An 18,435-nucleotide genomic window follows, 5' to 3' on the forward strand; every position below is an offset into this window, starting at 1 on the left:
AGTTAAACATAAATGAGATTTAAGCCACTTTTGCTTGTGGGTGAAGCATTTTGCATATAAAATAAAGAAATTAACAACATATTCAAGAGATGACGATTTTGGGTTTTTATAATAAAAATTAACATCTTTAAGGATAAAACTGTGGGTCACATTATAGGGTTAAAATATAAGAACTTAAATCAACCCTAAATGTGGTTAAACTACAATCACAAAATAAATGGGCACTTGATTCTTCAACAAAACCACAAAATGTGCAAGTTTCATCAATATCAGGATATTTACAGATAGATGAATTAAAGCTGTCGCTCATATCTTTTAAGTTGTTGCGCTTGTGATAACGTTGTAGGTCACATGATAACGTCAACATGGCGGATGATGTACGGCTCATATTCATACTTAACGCGATCAGGCTATATAGTACCTACTCTTTTAGCGCTCGTTAAGCAAGTACTTATTGAAATTAAGGACCTACTCAGTGAATATGCGGTTTCGAACACAGCCAGGGTGTAGCAAACACACTCACAGTCCTTTTAAACAACAATTAGTTAGTCATGTGACAATCACCTGATTACGTAATGTAGAATAGTCACAAGAGAGAAGAGATTGTTAGATAAATATAGAGAACATATCTCCCCAAAAAAATCCACAACACAACATAATATAAAACAATATATATATATATAAAATAAAAATAATAATATATATATATATATATATAAATAAAATAAAAAATAAAATAAATAAATATATATATATATATATATATATATATATATATACATACATACATACATACACACACACACACACATATATAACAGATCAGAGTCACAAATGTATTCCAAAACATAATATTTTTTTATATAAGACATGTACAACTTCACATAAAATATAAATGAAATATACAAATCAGAATCAACAATATATTCCCAATTCCACAACTCTTCTGTGGATCAGCTGATGGTTTCTGCTCCTCTCATGATCATTTCACACTACGATATAACACATCCAGCAGAGTTTGGTGATCGACCTTTATCAGGGATGTTTGGTGATTGATCTTTATCAGGGATGTTTGGTGATCGACCTTCTTAATATACTCTGTAAAGTGGAACAGAAGAGAAAACAATCAGAGTTCAGTGGAACAAAGTGCAAATTATTATATTTCAATTACTGTTTTTTTTTTTTTTTTTAAATAAGTTAAATTGAATTCCTGTAATCAGATTAATTACTGACAATACATGATCTTGGATAGATATTTGTGTTTTTAAATATAATAGATGTAAAGCATGAATCATGTTCATATATGTGTGTGTGTGTGTGTGTGTGTCGGTGCGACTCCTATTGAGTCTCTGTAAAGGAGAAACTAATGAGTGTACGGCGTATGGAATAAACCACAGGGAGCAAATACAAATGTTATTTTGAGTTCAAACACAAACCTTTATACTCCAGCTCTTTGTGTCTTCCGTCGACAACTGGCCGAGTTTCTAACTAACTTGCTTCCCTAAACTGACCAGTTTAAGCAGAAATTAACAGACAGACTTTCAGCAAATGTCCTTTAAATGCTTTAATAACGGCAGGGAGAGTCTTCGAGCAGTTCTCAGAGAAACTCTCCCAAGAAGAATCAAGGCCGGAGGATCTCAGACAAATTCCATTGAGAAATCCCAGCGTAAAACACAGATACAACAGTTTTATAGAATCGAGGTATGGCATAAATGTCAGGCTGCATTACATAATTTCCCCATTATTTGATTGGTTCTTCATATGCAAACCCCTCTGTTACTAGGTAAAGCAAACTTTGTTTTAATGATGACTTCATTTGTTAATCACAAGATTCTAACAGACTGTCTAGTTTCATTTCCCAAACTATGTTATTTTTACACACATATGCACACACTCAAAGACACAAGTTTTCCATTGGTTTCGTACAGTACATCCTGTTCAGATGTTAGATGTTAAATAAGGTTAGATGTTAGAAACATGGTTACTTTAATATACAGTTTAAAATTTCTACGATAATGTATAAAGCTGTGACAGTGAGCTTTTGTTCTCTTTCCTCCTTTGTGTTAAACATTTCAATAACTTCACATTTTGTTCTCACAAACCCTGTGTTGCAATAAAGCTTAATGATAATTTCCTTTCACGAATGTTTGAAAGGTTTGTTCACATATCAGAGGTAAAAGAAGATCTCTTTAATATCTCAGTGATGTTTCCTCACCTCAGGTCACAGTTTGAGTCTCGTAGCTCGTCTCTGAGTCGCTGCTGTGAGTCTCCTATCTTATTGAGACTCAGCTCAAGCTCTTTTAGAAACTGCAGAGCTTTTGAGTTAGTCAAAGACTGAGTTAGAGAAGAAACATCTGTAATGCCACAGTTCCGTAGACTAGAAAGACACAAACAGAGGAAGAGAGATTATCTTACAAACAAATCATGAATGTGAAGAATTTTACACAAATATAATGTGAACTCAGACTCACTGTGAGATATTGAGAATAAAGTGTTTTAGTTTAAAAAACCCAGAAAGTGCACTGCTATAAACAATGAAACATAAGCCCTGCTGTCTTCAAATAAATAAACTTCAGTCACACTGTAATTGCTGTACAGTATAATGATACTAACTGTAGTTTCTCCAGCTTGAATTGTGGGTTCATCAGTAGATCACTGAGGTTTTTCACTCCTGAGTCTCCTAGTTTATTCCCGCTCAGGTCCAGCTCTCTCAGGTGTGACGGGTTTGATTTCAGAGCTGAAGTCACATCAGAACAACCTTTATCTGTCATATCACAGTAGCTTAAACTACATTAGCAGAGAGAGAGAAGAAAATAAGACAGAAGAAAAGAAAACTCTTTATTCTGTAAAGTCACATCATCTTCATAAGCAAATAAAACAGAGAGAGGAAGAGAGATATTCATCTTTATTTCACCAGATCACAAAATACTAAGTTTGCACAAATACAGTGTTAAAGTGTTTTAGTTTAAACTGTTGAAGTGATTTTAAGCATTTTGATTCTTGTATGTGAATGTGACTGACCTCAATCTCTCCAGTTTACAGTGTGAATCCTTCAGTACGGCACATAAGTGCTTCACTCCAGAGTCTCCTAGTGTATTCCAGCTCAGGTCCAGCTCTCTCAGGTGTGACGGGTTTGATTTCAGAGCTGAAGTCAGGATGAGACTCTGTTCCTCTGTAATACTGCATCTATTCAGACTGAAGACGGAAAGAGAAAATGACTCAGATCTATGATGATCAACTAACGTGTTCATCTTCATCCAGCAGACTTTTGCTGACAAATAAACAGGGATATCAAGGTAAAGGTAACATGGAGAAAGACACACATTGTTCATTTAAATATACTACCAACACTGTAACAATACAAAGGTTGAAATTGTTGATGTATTCATGTTTACACATTCATTTCATTTCATTTTTAAAGGGTCATGAAACCCCAAAACACATTTTTTGATGACGTGACGCGTGACCTTTCCATGTGATGATGTAATACGTGGCACATCTCAGAGATGGTACAAGACGGGCATTTGTGGTTAAAAAGTATATATATATATATATATATATATATATATATGTGTGTGTGTATGTATATATATTAGGGCTGTCAATCGATTAAATTTTTTAATCGCGATTAATCGCATATTGTCATGAGTTAACTCGCGATTAATCGCATTTAATCGCACATTTTTTTTAATTGTTCTAAATGTACCTTAAATTAATACTTTTCAAGTTTGTAATACTCTAATCAATGTGGGCATGGATAAATATAGATGCTTTATGCAAATGTATGTTTATTATTGAAACCATAGTCAATATAGAGCATAAGGACGAGACATGTTTCAAAGGTCACAGATGTTTTTCAAAGAACTTGTTCATGTCTATTAGACACATAGAAAGAACAAAAAAATGCCAGGTTACCATTACTTCTCTTTCTTTGCACTGAGCAATTTACTAACACAAACATGTTTAGATTTTTGCATGACAGGGCAGCTCTTCTGAAAATACCAAATGTACATTTATTATTTATTAGCCTATTACAGTGTAGTTTGTGCCCATTTTGATGAAGCTAAATTCTCAATAAAACTGTTTTCATTGGTATATTTTACTGTTTCTGTTGTCAAACAACGGAATGAATTTGAAATGGTGACTGAAACGCGACCCATTAAGACATAACCAGCTCTCCCTTCCAAGACGTTAATCTGCACAAAAATTCTGATAATCGAGCCGTCGTCTGGTGAAATCAAATTCACATAAGATAAAGACAATATCTGTGCTCTGATTTCGGCTATACTTGTAAAAATAGAGAAGCAACATAATATCTGTGCTTATCTGAGTTAAAGCGCTGCTCCTCCGCGCGAGACGCAGAGAGAGAGAGAGGTGTGCGCGCGTGCTGAGAGAGCAGTACCGGCGGTACCGGTAGATTCTCAGAAACTAAATAAGGTTGGGCGCTTTGTTGAAGGGAAAAAAAATCGCTAAAGGGGTCTGCAATGTCGCTAAGTTAGCAACACTGTATCTCCATTTCTCCAACTAGGGGTTGGGCCACGGGTCAAACAGAAAATACGCGCTGCGTTAATCGCACGTTAAAAAAATTAGTGCCGTTAATATGATTTTGCGTTAACGCGTTATTAACGCGCTAACTTTGACAGCCCTAATATATATATATATATATATATATATATACCCCCTTTTTTTGAATATGTTGGGAAGTTGACCTTCCCAGACAATCCTGTGTAAACTTAGTGTCCACGTTTTTTGCTGCAAATGACTGGGCAGTAGTTCTTGGACCGTCACTCACAGCTATTAGTTAATGTGTTTTTATTGTTGTTGTTTTTTCCTTCATTGTTACTATGTTGTTTGTCGTTTATTTTTGTTGATTCTTGGTGTTTATTGTTTTTGTATTTTTTTTCTTTGTATGTGAAGGGGAACTTTGTTTGTTCTTATTTCATGTTCAAACTTTAATAAAGAGATTGATGGAAAAAAAAGTATATACTGTATATATAAGGGGTGACCCCGAATAGTCGAAGATTCGATGCTTCGATTGGAGGAGCCTGATTCGACTACCGATCTCACGGTCGAATCTTCGCAGAGGTGTTATGAAACGAGGATCATGCCACTTTGGCTATATGAGGGCGCTCAATGTCTGATTTCACATAGAACTACCGGTTTTCTGTCAATACGTTAATATTCAGCCTATTATGATAATGCTGTATATAAAAATGTGCAAAGAAAGAAGCTTTTAATAAATATTTTTTAACGTGCGTGAATAAATCCAAACGCCCCGTGACAGATTTAAGTTTCAATCCGTGACCGACAGAGGAGCGTCTTGGCGGCAAGGATTTAAATCTTTAACAATGTCTGGGATAAGAAAATCTAAAGTGTGGATGTACACCATCAGAAAGGATATTCTCCAAGGCTGGATTTAGCATCAGGAAAACCATGATCGCACTTCTGCCGGCCAACGCTAACAAGTTGGTTTTCCACGGGACATTCTAAAATGCTTGACGTGAAAAAAGCTTTTAAAACGCTTAAAAGGCACTTTAACGTGGCTTAACCCTCTGAGGTCTGAGCTGTTTTCTGGGCCCTGGAGGTGTTCTGACATGCTCTGACATTTCTGGTTATTTCTGTTACTTGTGACATTTTCATGGCTAAAGTCTAATTACACTGTATTCAGCACAAACTCTGCTACAATAATATATCAGCAGCATGTATGTAAAAGTTTGTAGTTTTGAGATAATGACATTTATGCGTGGTTTTTGAAAATACAAAAAAAAATTCTCACTGAAATAAGGCCATGAAACCCATACTGATTATTTCTTCACAAGACTTTTGAAAATTGTATGACGTAGCCTAGAATATTTGCTGCAAAACTATGTGAAAATCACCCTGACTGCTCATTCAGATAAGACAATATATTGATTTAAAAATTTTACGACGTGTTTTGTGTGAAAAAGCCTTATGCGAGAGCTCATTAATATGTAAGCTTTTCTCACCTGAGAAAGACAAAGAACCTCCCCTAACGGCCCTATTAGGAGCTATCAGGCCCCTATCATTCTGAGCAACCTTGCACAATACTGTAAATGAGGAGATTTAAAAAATAATGGCTTTTAAATTGTTTGGATTTATTTACAACACAACATAATCCAAAGATACACAACAAATGCCAAAAAAGCACTTCAAAGACAGAGACCTTTGTGCCATTCCTAAAAACACTGTACATACCTTTCATTTCCAAGATTTTCACTTTACCATGTTCACGTACTGAGACTCATGTGAATGTTGAAGTCCTCAGTGGCATCTGGGACCTGAAAAAAAAAAAAAGTGAACATACTGATATCAAGAGAAAGGCCTGCACGATTTTGGAAATAAATATTAGATTTTTCTGGTTAAAATTGCTTTTTAAAATTCCTTTTTAAAATTCACAGAATACACACACACACACGTTTCCAACGATATATAATATAATGAACACCAGGTTTGTTGTGCCTTGTAGGCATAAGGTATATGCGCAGTGCGGATAAAATAATAATAACAATAAATAACCTATAGCAGCCTATAAATCTTCCAAAAAAAGCTAGAGAAAAATATATTGATTATCATGTTACTTCAAATGTTTCCATCCGTTATGATGATATGAAATGAGATAATAATAAAAACATGAAGCCGTTTGGTGCGTTTTGCTTTCATCCAAAATATGATACATTCAAACGCGATCGCTTGCAAAATATGATACATTCAAACGCGATCGCTTGCAAAATATGGTACATTCAAACGCGATCACTCTCAAATATAAAACATTATGGTTACCATAAACATATCTATGTTTGAGCAGATATCCACAAACACAGTAAACACGGGTCTAAATATTATAATATTCCCCATATATCTAGCAACAGTTCAGCTGCAACGTGACATTTATGCAACAATAACAAACTAGGCTATGTAAGAATTTCTTACCTTATCTTTCTTGTCTTCAAATCGCGTTCTTCTTCTTCTGAGGTAGCCTAAATCCAATGTAAGCTCAGGCACGTCTTTCAAACTCGACGAAAAGTGAAGTGAAGTGTTTTGTTGTTGAGGTAACGAGCGCGTTCGCGTTCCATGTGGAGATTTGCATGTGAATATCTTTTGCGCGAGTAGGCGTGGCCAAATTAACTGTAATGAGCAAGCGTTTGAGAAGCTGGACATCTTGTTGGTTTTATACAAATTACTTAAACAGAGAATATTTGTTTTCGTTTTGAATCCGATCATTTAAAAGTACACACTTAAATGTTTATAAAGGTATATGGCTCATAAATGTGTGACAAGTATTCGCTGAGTTTTGTTTCAGTTTATAGACGTGCTCAAGAAAAAAAAGTTCACCGCGACGGAGAGGCAGAAAGCACACCCTGTTTATTTTCTTTATTTTACAAAAGCACAATGTTTTGATTTGATTGTAAGTGGACACATACAAAAGGAGAAATATCACAGATTCTTTTTTTATATTTCTTTTTTCTGTATGACCATAAATGATGGAGTAATTTAAGTTTATAGTGCTACAATGTGGAGAAAATCCGGCAAAACGCGTCAGCGCGTTTGTCGACCTCAGAGGGTTAATGTACACAGTACACACTTTATTAAGAAACCATACTATGATAAGCAGATGAACCCAGAATATGAACGCAATGCGTTCCTCCTATAGTAAAGCGTTATCTTTACATAATTTGATATTTTAATTGAACTATTTTAGGAGATTAAGTCGTTAAACGTTTTTCACGTTAAGTGTTTTAGAATGTATTTTATCCGCGCGCACAATTTGAAAAGACTCCAACGGACACAGACAGAGTGAAAGACTGGGTTTGTTCTCTCGATCAGGTATAGGGTACAAGTGATTTCAAAACTTTTCAGCCGGTTCTAATTTGAGTTTTGGATCCTGTGAACATGTTTCGCTAAAAGACTGCCACTCCAGTTTAGCATTTATTGTTGTTTCTGCAGTTAAAAAGACAAAGTTGAAAATTCTGGCTACTATCGTTATTTTAATCATTTCTTTATTTTAATTTTATTTATTGATCGGTCAGGGTTATCAAATCTTACTATTTGTGGCTTGTGTTTTGAATATATGTTCCCCTGCACTTTAGGCATTTTGCGCACATTTGCTTCTCATCTTGTGACTTGATTCTGATTTATTTCGTTTTGTATTTTTATTTATTATAAAGGTATATTCTGTTCTAATTTAATTTAGTAAATTAATAATTATTTTTTCGGTGCATCGATGTTGTGCTGTACTTAGAGCCTGCTTGCACAGGTAATTTAGCCGATTTAATTTGATTTGCATGTGAAATGTCTGCAGTGTGGCCTTTCTGGAGTTATGTTATTTCTTAGTTTTATTGATCCAAAATGTTTTTATACATTTTTTTCTATATCTTTGTGTGATTTTCTGTACATTGCGGCTTTGAAATGTTAAAGCCCCGCCCCCAGCCCCACCCCCATACACATGATTCGACTATTAGTCGACTATAGGCAAGACTTGACGATTCTGATTCGACTATGAAAATCCATAGTCGGGGACACCCCTAGTATATATATAAACCAAAATACAGCTAATAGTCTTCTTGGCGTGCCTACTTTTGAAAGTCAACATTTAGATTATGTGAACTAAGGGACTGTTCGTTATTTATTTAAGGGGCCACCGGAGGAGTTTTGAGATCTGTTGTCAAAAAAGACATGACCCTCCCTTCGCCAGCAATAAATTTTTCTAGGACCCTCCAAAATGATTGTGAAAAAAGGCATGACCCTCCCCGATAATTTATTGATTAGCCTACTTCTGTACTGGTTTGCGCTTGGCAAAGATGTTCAGATAGCCATTGTTTGTTTGTTTTTTTAAACCATAAACTCTTGCTTTCTCATCTTGGCTGTAACGATAGACCAAACCTACGATTCGGCTCGTATCACGATTTTTGATTTTAGATTTGAAAAAAAAAAAATCATGTTTTCGGTGCTGATGCGGTGTGACTCGTTCAACATGTGGGTGGCGTTGCGAATAAAGCATCTGCTGTCACAAAGAACCGGCAAAAGTAATGATTATTAATATGTCATATATAGCTAGGAGACAATTTAATTGTTTATTAATAAACAAGTGTTTTCTGTGTCTACTGCAAAGATGAAGTTGACGATGCGTCGCGATCTTCTCAGGACGCGCCAGAGAGAAATGCACATTTCATAAGCAGAAAGCAGTCTGTTTTCTTTCTTATGAATTGTTCTGTTTAGACATTTCAAGCTTTCTATATATTTCTTAGGTCTGTGAGGCAAGTAGCCTACCTTACGCTGAGTTTCGGTTCATTTATGAGACAAGAGTCCAGTTCACTCGCCCGCGCCTCCGTGTCATGATTATCTATTTTCTACTATATTTAGACTACTTCTTATTTATTAAATCCAGATGAAACATTGATTAAAATTAAGATAAAATTAATAAAAAAACGAAATTCACTTTAAAGAAAGGCTTTGTGCTTTCTGTTTGAGGTCTCTGTGAAATTTTTAAAGTCACTTCAGAGCAGTCATGTTCGTAATGGAGAACTGTCACGCCCGTAACATTTTTTTTCTTCACATAAATGCGAACACGAAAAATAAAATAAAAATAATATAATATTTTATGTTCTGTGGAGGCCGATCTTTATTCATCCGGTGGGTATATATATTTTGGTTTGCACAGTGTAATTTATAGAATTACTAAAAAATATTTTGCCACCTAAAAGTTAAAGATTTATTTGTGTCACGTCACATGTGTATTTCCCTCATATTAAATATAAAACGCATGTGTAGACTGATATTTTTCTAATGTCTTGACTCCTTTCAGACGTTTCAAATAAATGCATTTTCAGAGAATTTTTATTTTAAGTTTTGACTGCAAATGTCACGTCCATTCACTGTAATCGCCCAATTTTAACGAATTTATCCTCAACTAGTTTTTGTGGTGTAGGTCTATGTATTTTATGTTAACTTAAATAATAGCCTACTAATAGTGATGTGGTAGCGCTGCGAAAATCGCGAGTCAACTTCATCTGTCTAGCCGACACTGACATAAAAAATAACTGTTTTATTTAAACTATTTAAATGTCTCCTGCTATATTGAACATATTTGCCTGTTCCTTACAAAACACTGACAGTGGGGTTTTTGACGGTTTTTTTTTTTTTTTTTTTTTGAGCAGCTGCGGACAAATTATTTCGACACACACACAATATTGATAAACAGGATTTTTTTGTTGCTTTTTTAATACAATAAAAATTTAATTTAATTTATTGTTTAATAAAATTATAAGCCTATTATTTTTAGTTTATTAACAGCAACAACAGCTGTAAAGATGAAGTTGACGATCGCCATCTCCGTAGTAGTGAACACGCCTATAGAGAGAAATGCACATCATTATTTCTTTTCGTTTTAAATTGTTAAAAAGACATTTCAAGCTTTCTTAAAATATATTTCATGTCTGTGAGGCATATGCTGAGTTTCGTTAAGTTAGGATGAGATGCGCTCCTGTTTACGAGCAGTGCAAGTGACCACGCGGGCGCATGATGATTGTGTTGTCTGCTATATTTTGTATTTGGCAATTGGTTGATAAAATTGTTTTTTAAAATTAAGATACAATTTATACAAAACGAAATTCACTTAAAAAAATCGTTTTCTGCAAAACAAAACTTAATTAAGTGGTCAAAATCATGTCTGACCCGCTCCATGTCTCTCGATATTGCGTACTCGTGTGTGCGGTTCACTTTTCATCATCAACATAGATGAAAAAATAACATTATTATATTTTAACAAAAATGAAACTAAATGAGCTTATTTAATGGTAACAACACAGTAGGCCTACAGACTCTGTATCTGTACAAATTGCTGCACATTCATTTTATTCTGAATTTTGCACACACAAGTTGAAAGGCATTTGTTTGTGCATGCATGTAAAACATATCTGCAACATTTATCAAGTTCTGATAATTATGCGTGCATTTATTAATTATTATCTTAATGAATAATGTAACAAGGACGAAGCATGTAAACTGTTTGTTTAGAATTTGGATCGATCATCGCAAATAGATCCGAATGAAGAAACGTACAAAACCATAGTAGAAAATGGGTGGGCCCGGACCTAAAATGCCCAATGGTAGCGCCGCGGCTGGTGGTAGCCCTACATTTTACACATCGTGGAAACAAAATAAGAATGGAAACTAAAATATGCAGTATCGCCCTACAGCGCACATTCTATCAGCAGTTCTGGCGCCTCAGTCCCAATACTGTTAAACTCGACGTACATTCACATCACATGTTAATGCAGCGGTAGAGTTACACTCACAGGACACTGTGCACTTAACAACAGTTCATTATTTGCTCGTGTTTTAAGTCTTTGCCGGGTAAACATTTCTTTGGCATTCTGTTCTGACATGATGCACGAACTGAAGTGCGCGCGCACTGTCAAACAGCGCCAAACTGGATTTTTGTTGGGTCAGACCCATCTGATATCGAAGGGGGGCTGATAACGCGAGATCAACATGGAGCTAAATGGAAAAAAATGGCACCAAACAAGCCACTTTGAAATGTTGCTGTTTTAATGAATATAAAAGTTGGGTGACCCTCCCCCTAGACTAAAAAAAGTTGGATGACCCTCCCCTCAACAAAGAATAAAAAGACATGACCCTCCCCTATTTTCCTCCGGTGGCCCCTTCCATAAATACCGAACGGTCCCTAAGTTAAATGCATTGTAAAGGCCTAGGTCACTCTGGAATAAATCACAACGTGTTTCATGATAAAAACGTGACTTTAGTTTACAGTCCGGAAAATACAGTAGGTTATAGTAAATTATTTCACGGACCCCCTGGCACTTGAGAACTGAAAGCCTCATAAGAAAGCCCTGTCGAGGCTCTTCCCCGGTGCGGATCGTGTCGAGCCATTAGTCTGGGTGTTTGATGAGGAAAAGATGAAATGTAGTAGTTGCAATAAACGCGTTCAGAATCCGTACAACTGCAGCAGCGGAGGACTTTTATTCTGCTGAGCGGAGCTGAGGAAGAACTGATGACGGGACAGTTTGATCTTCGGCTGACAAATCAGAGGACAGGAGCGTTTCATTCCTGCCTATACGTGCAGAAATCAAATATTCAAGCTGTTTATAAATGTTTCTACCTGAGAACGAAAAGTGAAAAATCAAGCTGAATACTTGTTTTTAGTTTTTCTGAAAAAATAAAAAGACGAAAAAGGAAGTGTTTTCTCGTTTTTCTACTTTCAATATTAAATCAAAAAACGAATGAACACACGACATGGTAATCCGTGTATCATTCGTTCAGTCGTTTTTTATTTAATATTGAAAGTATAAAAATGAGAAAACAGTTCATTTTTCGATTTTTCATTTTTTCCAAAAAAACGAAAAACAAGAATTCAGCTTGATTTTTCGTTTTTCGTTCTGAGGTAGAAAAAATAATAAACAGCTTGAATATTCGATTTCTACACATGGGCGGGAATGAAACGCCCCTTTCCTCTGATTTGTCAGCCGAAGATTTTCCTCAGTTCTGCACTGCAGAATAAGAGTCCTCCATTGTGCAAATTCTTAACGCGTTTATTGCAACTAGGCTACATTTAATCTTCTTTTCATCAAACAACCAGACTAACGAATGGTTCGACACAACCCGTACTGGGGAATAGACTAGACAGGGCTTTCTTCTGTGTAGATATAAATTCACATACGCTTTGCATCAGCTGGGTATGCAGGGTAAATGACGGCTGTGACGGCTACCATGGTCGCCTCACCCAGTAATTATTTTATTTTTTTAATAATAAATGAAGATATAAATCAATATAATTAGTTGTAAATTAAATATTTTTAACACTAATACACAAAGAAAAGAATAATGCATTGACTATATAATAGGCCTATTTTAACGTAAACGCATGAACTGTCATTCAGACTGACTATCTAACAACCGGAGAACAGAGAACAACAGAGATATTAAAATACATACTCTTCTGAAATGTATTAATTTATATCTCAAAGATGTGCGCTTGCGCGCAGCGCACGGTCATGTTGAGAGGGAAACAAACGCATTTTATTATTAGCCTATTCAGAAATAGTGTAAAAGACCGTAAATAAAATACAACATTAACATTATAAACGCTATTAATAACATATGTCTATGCGTATTTTACTTCCCCTTACTGTAGCCTGTCAAATCCTTAAATGAATGGTATTCAGAAAACAACAAGAATGAAAAATAAGTAGCCCGTATAATAAAAATATAGCCTAACCTAATAACTTAGAATAATAGCCTATTATGTCCTTTATTGAAACTGAAACTGTACGGACATTGGTTTCGCGCATCTCTCATTCGGTCCAAGGTTTCCATATTTGCAATGTAACATTTGGATGCTAACTAGTAATGTAAAGAAGGCTTCGTACTTCAGTCGAGTCCCAATATACAAGTATATGCTAAATCATCATCTTCACAGCAAGGGAAATGAGTTTGGAATAACAGCAAGTAGGACTGTGCAGCACAGCCTTTATATTGTACAAAAGACCAATTAAATTAAGCAGAATAATTTTGATATATTTGGTTAACTGTGTTTTATTTTAATAATGAATAGGCTGCGATGTCAAGTTAGCAATGCCAGAAGTGAACTGATAATAGCCTAGATCCGGGCTATTCAATTGGCGGCCCACTGGCCAAATGCGGCCCGCCAATCATCTCCATCCGGCCCGACGGCACCAACCTCCCTCCTCCTCTTTTCCTGGCGGTGCGGCTAATTCAGTTTGATACTCGCTCCGATTAACCTGAGAAACGTTTTACGTGCAAATATTTCAGCAGTTATGTGTCCCGAATTTATGTCGACTGAACCAGCGATACCAATCATTCGTGAATGAATCATTCTTTTAGTTCGATCCTTTCTAAACGCGCTTGCATAACTGTGCGTTCACACCGCCGCCAGCGAGACGAGAGCGTCAAAGTGACCGGTCAGTAACGGTCTAAAACTATTCGGATTCATTCGGACCGCTCCGTCACTGAATCATCTGAAGCGGTTTCTCGGTCAGTACAGTAACAACAAATAGTTGCGTTTACTCCGGTCCCGGGCACTATTATTAAACAGCGTTGCGACAACCAGTGGGAAGCGTTTTTCAGTTCGACAGAAACCTCTCTGTTACAAACCACAAATCACTCGACGATTTAACTAGTATTAAATCAGATGAAACAGCCTCAACATTCCCAACAAGACTGATGAGGAAAGCAGGAGAAGAAACATTGTGGCATGAACGAAATTAGAACACTTTAAATCCGCTAATCACCCTTACAAACATTTACCATGAATGTGCTGTAGTAATTTACCATGGTTGGGCAGAAATGTGTAATATTTATATTGAATTACTGTGTAGTAATAAATAAATATAGTAAATATATATATTTACTATAATATTATACAGTATAATAGTAAATATAGTGATTTATATTGCATTAGATTTATTAGGTGGGTAGAGGAATATATAATTAATGTTTGTTATGAAATTATGTCAGTTTCTTTGTAAAGGTGCGTATAGTTTTTAACCTGTGTTTAGGCATTTTTTTATACAGTGGGAGTGAGTAGCCTGTGGTTATCAAGTCTCACTGTCAGAATATTTTCATTTAAGCGTAACAATTATAAATAAAATAATTATTATTTCTCACCAACAGCTACGAGTTTGTATAATTAATGTATTTGTTCCAAGGAAAATAGTTGTACACAGCTGTAAATTATCAAGTTTTTATTTATTATGGTTTTATATATCTGCATACTGTTGGGTACCACATTTTCAAGTAAATACCATACTTTTTTAGGTTTACTTTAACTTATTTATTGAAACTGTTATGTTTCAATAAATAAGCTAAACCCCCAAACCAACCCACCGGCCCACCTCAACTTTTCGATTTGATAATCCGGCCCTCGAATGAAGCTAATTGAATAGCCCTGGCCTAGATGTTGTGTGAGCGAGCAATGCGCCAGCGCCATCACTTGGATTTGTTGCTCAGCAGGGGACATAACTTAATATTCTGTCTTTTAATACTGTCATTCGAAGCAGTAAAATGTATATTTTTATTTGTGTACATTCAAAATGACTACAAATGACCTTTAAAAAATAAAGAAAACAACATGATGCGCTGCGTCTCAGACTCCTTGAACATCTTTCTGGCGCACACCAAAAATGAACCAAAATAGAGTGAATAGCCTTCTGACGCGCCTACTCTTCAAAGTCAACATTTAGATTATTTTAAGTAAAATGCATTATATAGTCACTTAGGAATAAAACACAGCGTGGTTCATGATAAAAAAAAAAAAAAAACGTGACTTTACAGTTCGGAAAATAGCAAACCCCTGGCACTTGAGAACTTGTGTCGAGCCATTCGTTAGTCTGGTTGATGGAAAAAAATATGAAAAAGTTGCAATAAACGCGTTAAGAATCCGCACAACGGAGGACTCTTATTCTGCAGTGCAGATCTGAGGAAGAACTGATGACGGGACAGTTTGATCTTCGGCTGACAAATCAGAGGAAAGGGGCGTTTCATTCCCGCCCATGTGTAGAAATCGAATATCAAGCTGTTTATTAATTTTGCTACCTCAGAACGAAAAACGAAAACTAAAGCTGAATTCTTGTTTTTCGTTTTTTGGGAAAAAATGAAAAATCGAAAAATGAACTGTTTTCTCATTTTTCTACTTTCAATATTAAATAAAAAAACGACTGAACGAATGATACACGGATTCATGGTCCGTGTATCATCTGATCATTTCATTTCCTGTTTGGAATGGAATAACGAGAAATGAAAAGACGGATTGTTTATTCGGTGTTTCGTTTAGTTTAATAAACGGAAAATGAGATTTCGGCTCGATTTCTAATTTTTCGTTTGTGGTTTACAAATCGGTTTATGGCTTTGATATTTCGTTTGCACATGTGGGCGGCGCTGAAACGCCCCTTTCATCTGATTGGTCAAACCGCTTCGTCTTCAGTACAGCCAGAATAAGAGTCCGTACGGCACACTCACATCCCACTTTAAATTATGTTTTATTAACAAAGTTCGGGAGGATCAGGTTCAGATAATTAACCAAATTATGCACAGCTGGAGATTAATCAGTAATCAACTCAATGACAGAGTATAAATTCACAGCAGACCTATCTCTGTTCATTGAAAGTTTGTCAGCATCCCTCCTCCACCCCATCTCCTCACTTCCAGTTCCATCTACACTTACCAACTGGGGGAGTACTTTGGGTTCGGGCCTAACTCCCCCCGGACAGCACGCCAAATACGCATAAACTTATTGTATTAATTATATGTAGATGTGAACTCGTGAACCCCCTGTGAGCAATAGGGGAAACCCAGAAAGTGCACTGCTATAAACAATGAAACATAAGGCCTGCTGTCTTCAAATAAATAAACTTCAGTCACACTGTAATTGCTGTACAGTATAATGATACTAACTGTAGTTTCTCCAGCTTGAGTTGTGGGTTCATCAGTAGATCACTGAGGTTTTTCACTCCTGAGTCTCCTAGTTTATTCCCGCTCAGGTCCAGCTCTCTCAGGTGTGACGGGTTTGATTTCAGAGCTGAAGTCACATCAGAACAACCTTCATCTGTCATATCACAGCCTCTTAAACTACATTAGCAGAGAGAGAAGAAAATAAGACAGAAGAAAAGAAAACTCTTTATTCTGTAAAGTCACATCATCTTCATAAGCAAATAAAACAGAGAGAGGAAGAGAGATCTTCATCTTTATTTCACCAGATCACAAAATACTAAGTTTGCACAAATACAGTGTTAAAGTGTTTTAGTTTAAACTGTTGAAGTGATTTTAAGCATTTTGATTCTTGTATGTGAATGTGACTGACCTCAATCTCTCCAGTTTACAGTGTGAATCCTTCAGTACGGCATATAAGCGCTTCACTCCAGAGTCTCCTAGTTTATTCCCGCTCAGGTCCAGCTCTCTCAGGTGTGACGGGTTTGATTTCAGAGCTGAAGTCAGGATGAGACTCTGTTCCTCTGTAATACTGCAATCACTCAGACTGAAGACAGAAAGAGAAAATGACTCAGATCTATGATGATCAACTAACGTGTTCATCTTCATCCAGCAGACTTTTGCTGACAAATAAACAGGGGTATCAAGGTAAAGGTAACATGGAGAAAGACTACACATTGTTCATTTAAATATTCTACCAACACTGTAACAATAAAAAGGTTGAAATTGTTGATGTATTTATGTTAGTTTACACATTCATTTCATATAATCTTTAAGGTTCCCTTTCAAGGGAACTCGCGTTGCGTCGAGTTTGACGCTATGGGAACGCTTTGCGTGATGACGTCTTGAAGCACATGTAAAATCAGTCCAATGGTGTAGCGGGACGTCAGAGGCGGGTGACGTCACGTACCAGGAAGCTATAAAAGCCGGCCTGAAGCAGGAAACAACAGCTTTCTGAGTCTTCAGTAGCGCTCTGTGTTGAAATCTGTCTGTCTTATTTGGTGTTGTCTGATATATATATATTATTCAGTATGGCGAGCAAGCAGCAGTTTAGAGTGTGTGTCCATCCCTGCCCGCGTTATTTAACGGGAGGTGACACACACACTCTTTGTGTTGTTTGTTTGGGAGAGGAGCATGCCCAGTCAGCACTCGAGGGTGGTGACTGTGAGCATTGCTGTGCGCTTCCTTTGCGTACGCTCCGATCCCGCTTGGCTCGGTTCAATCCCGACCACGTTCCCCAGGGCTTTGGTCCCGCCGCTGCCGAGGCACGGCGTCGATCTCAGACCTGGGGTTCGCAGATGGATCTGTCAGTGGATGTTGAGACGGGCTCTGCCTTATCTCAGCATCCTTCTGATAGATCCAGTGCCTCTCATCAGGGTGTGGAAGCACGCGCTGCGGTTTCTTCCCCCCCGGTGGAGGCACCAGTACTGCAATTGTCCAGCTCTGAGGAGCTGGACGTTGTTAGTATTGAAGCTGAGTCTGAGGATTCGCCACCTCAGTCTCACGCTTTTGAGGAATTGCTCGATGTTGTCACTAGAGCAGTTCACAGATTATCTATTGAGTGGCCAGAGGATAGGCAGGACGTTCGTTCGAAAAGCAAGCTCGACGAACGCTTCCTGCCATCTCGTACACAGCCTCAGCGAAGAAGCCTTCCGTTTTTTCCCGATCTCCACACCGAGGTGTCGAGATCGTGGGGAAAACCGGTTTCATACAGAGTGTATGCACCACAAACATCCCACTATTCTTCCATTCATAAATATAAAGAATATGGTTATGGGGAGATGCCGAAGGTGGAGGAGACGCTTGCGAGCTATCTCTCTCCAGCAACGGCATCTTCCCTGAAAGCTCCTTCACTTCCCTCTAAGCCAGTAAAATACACATCATCTCTGGTTCATAAATCGTATGCAGCCGCTGGTCAAGCTGCAGCGTGTCTGCATACGATGTCTATTATGC

The 18,435-nt window shown here is 36.9% G+C and overlaps 1 protein-coding gene across 1 annotated transcript in view; it reads right to left on the bottom strand.

The window, feature by feature from the left end:
• Window positions 1-816: 816 nt before the first annotated feature.
• LOC311090940 (uncharacterized protein) overlaps window positions 817-18,435 on the bottom strand; it is an 846,260-nt gene continuing 828,641 nt past the window's right edge. Inside the window, exons 44-49 of the mRNA XM_084126585.1 lie at window positions 16,856-17,029; window positions 16,450-16,623; window positions 3,022-3,195; window positions 2,614-2,787; window positions 2,216-2,377; window positions 817-1,098 (exon numbers count right to left, since the gene is read on the bottom strand). Of these exons, the coding sequence (XP_083982711.1) occupies window positions 1,089-1,098; window positions 2,216-2,377; window positions 2,614-2,787; window positions 3,022-3,195; window positions 16,450-16,623; window positions 16,856-17,029 (868 nt within the window). The 3' untranslated portion in view covers window positions 817-1,088. The remainder of the gene's footprint in view (window positions 1,099-2,215; window positions 2,378-2,613; window positions 2,788-3,021; window positions 3,196-16,449; window positions 16,624-16,855; window positions 17,030-18,435) is intronic.

This window comes from Abramis brama (assembly GCF_963993115.1).
Source record: "Abramis brama genome assembly, chromosome: 1".
NCBI classification, from domain to species: Eukaryota; Metazoa; Chordata; class Actinopteri; order Cypriniformes; family Leuciscidae; genus Abramis; species Abramis brama.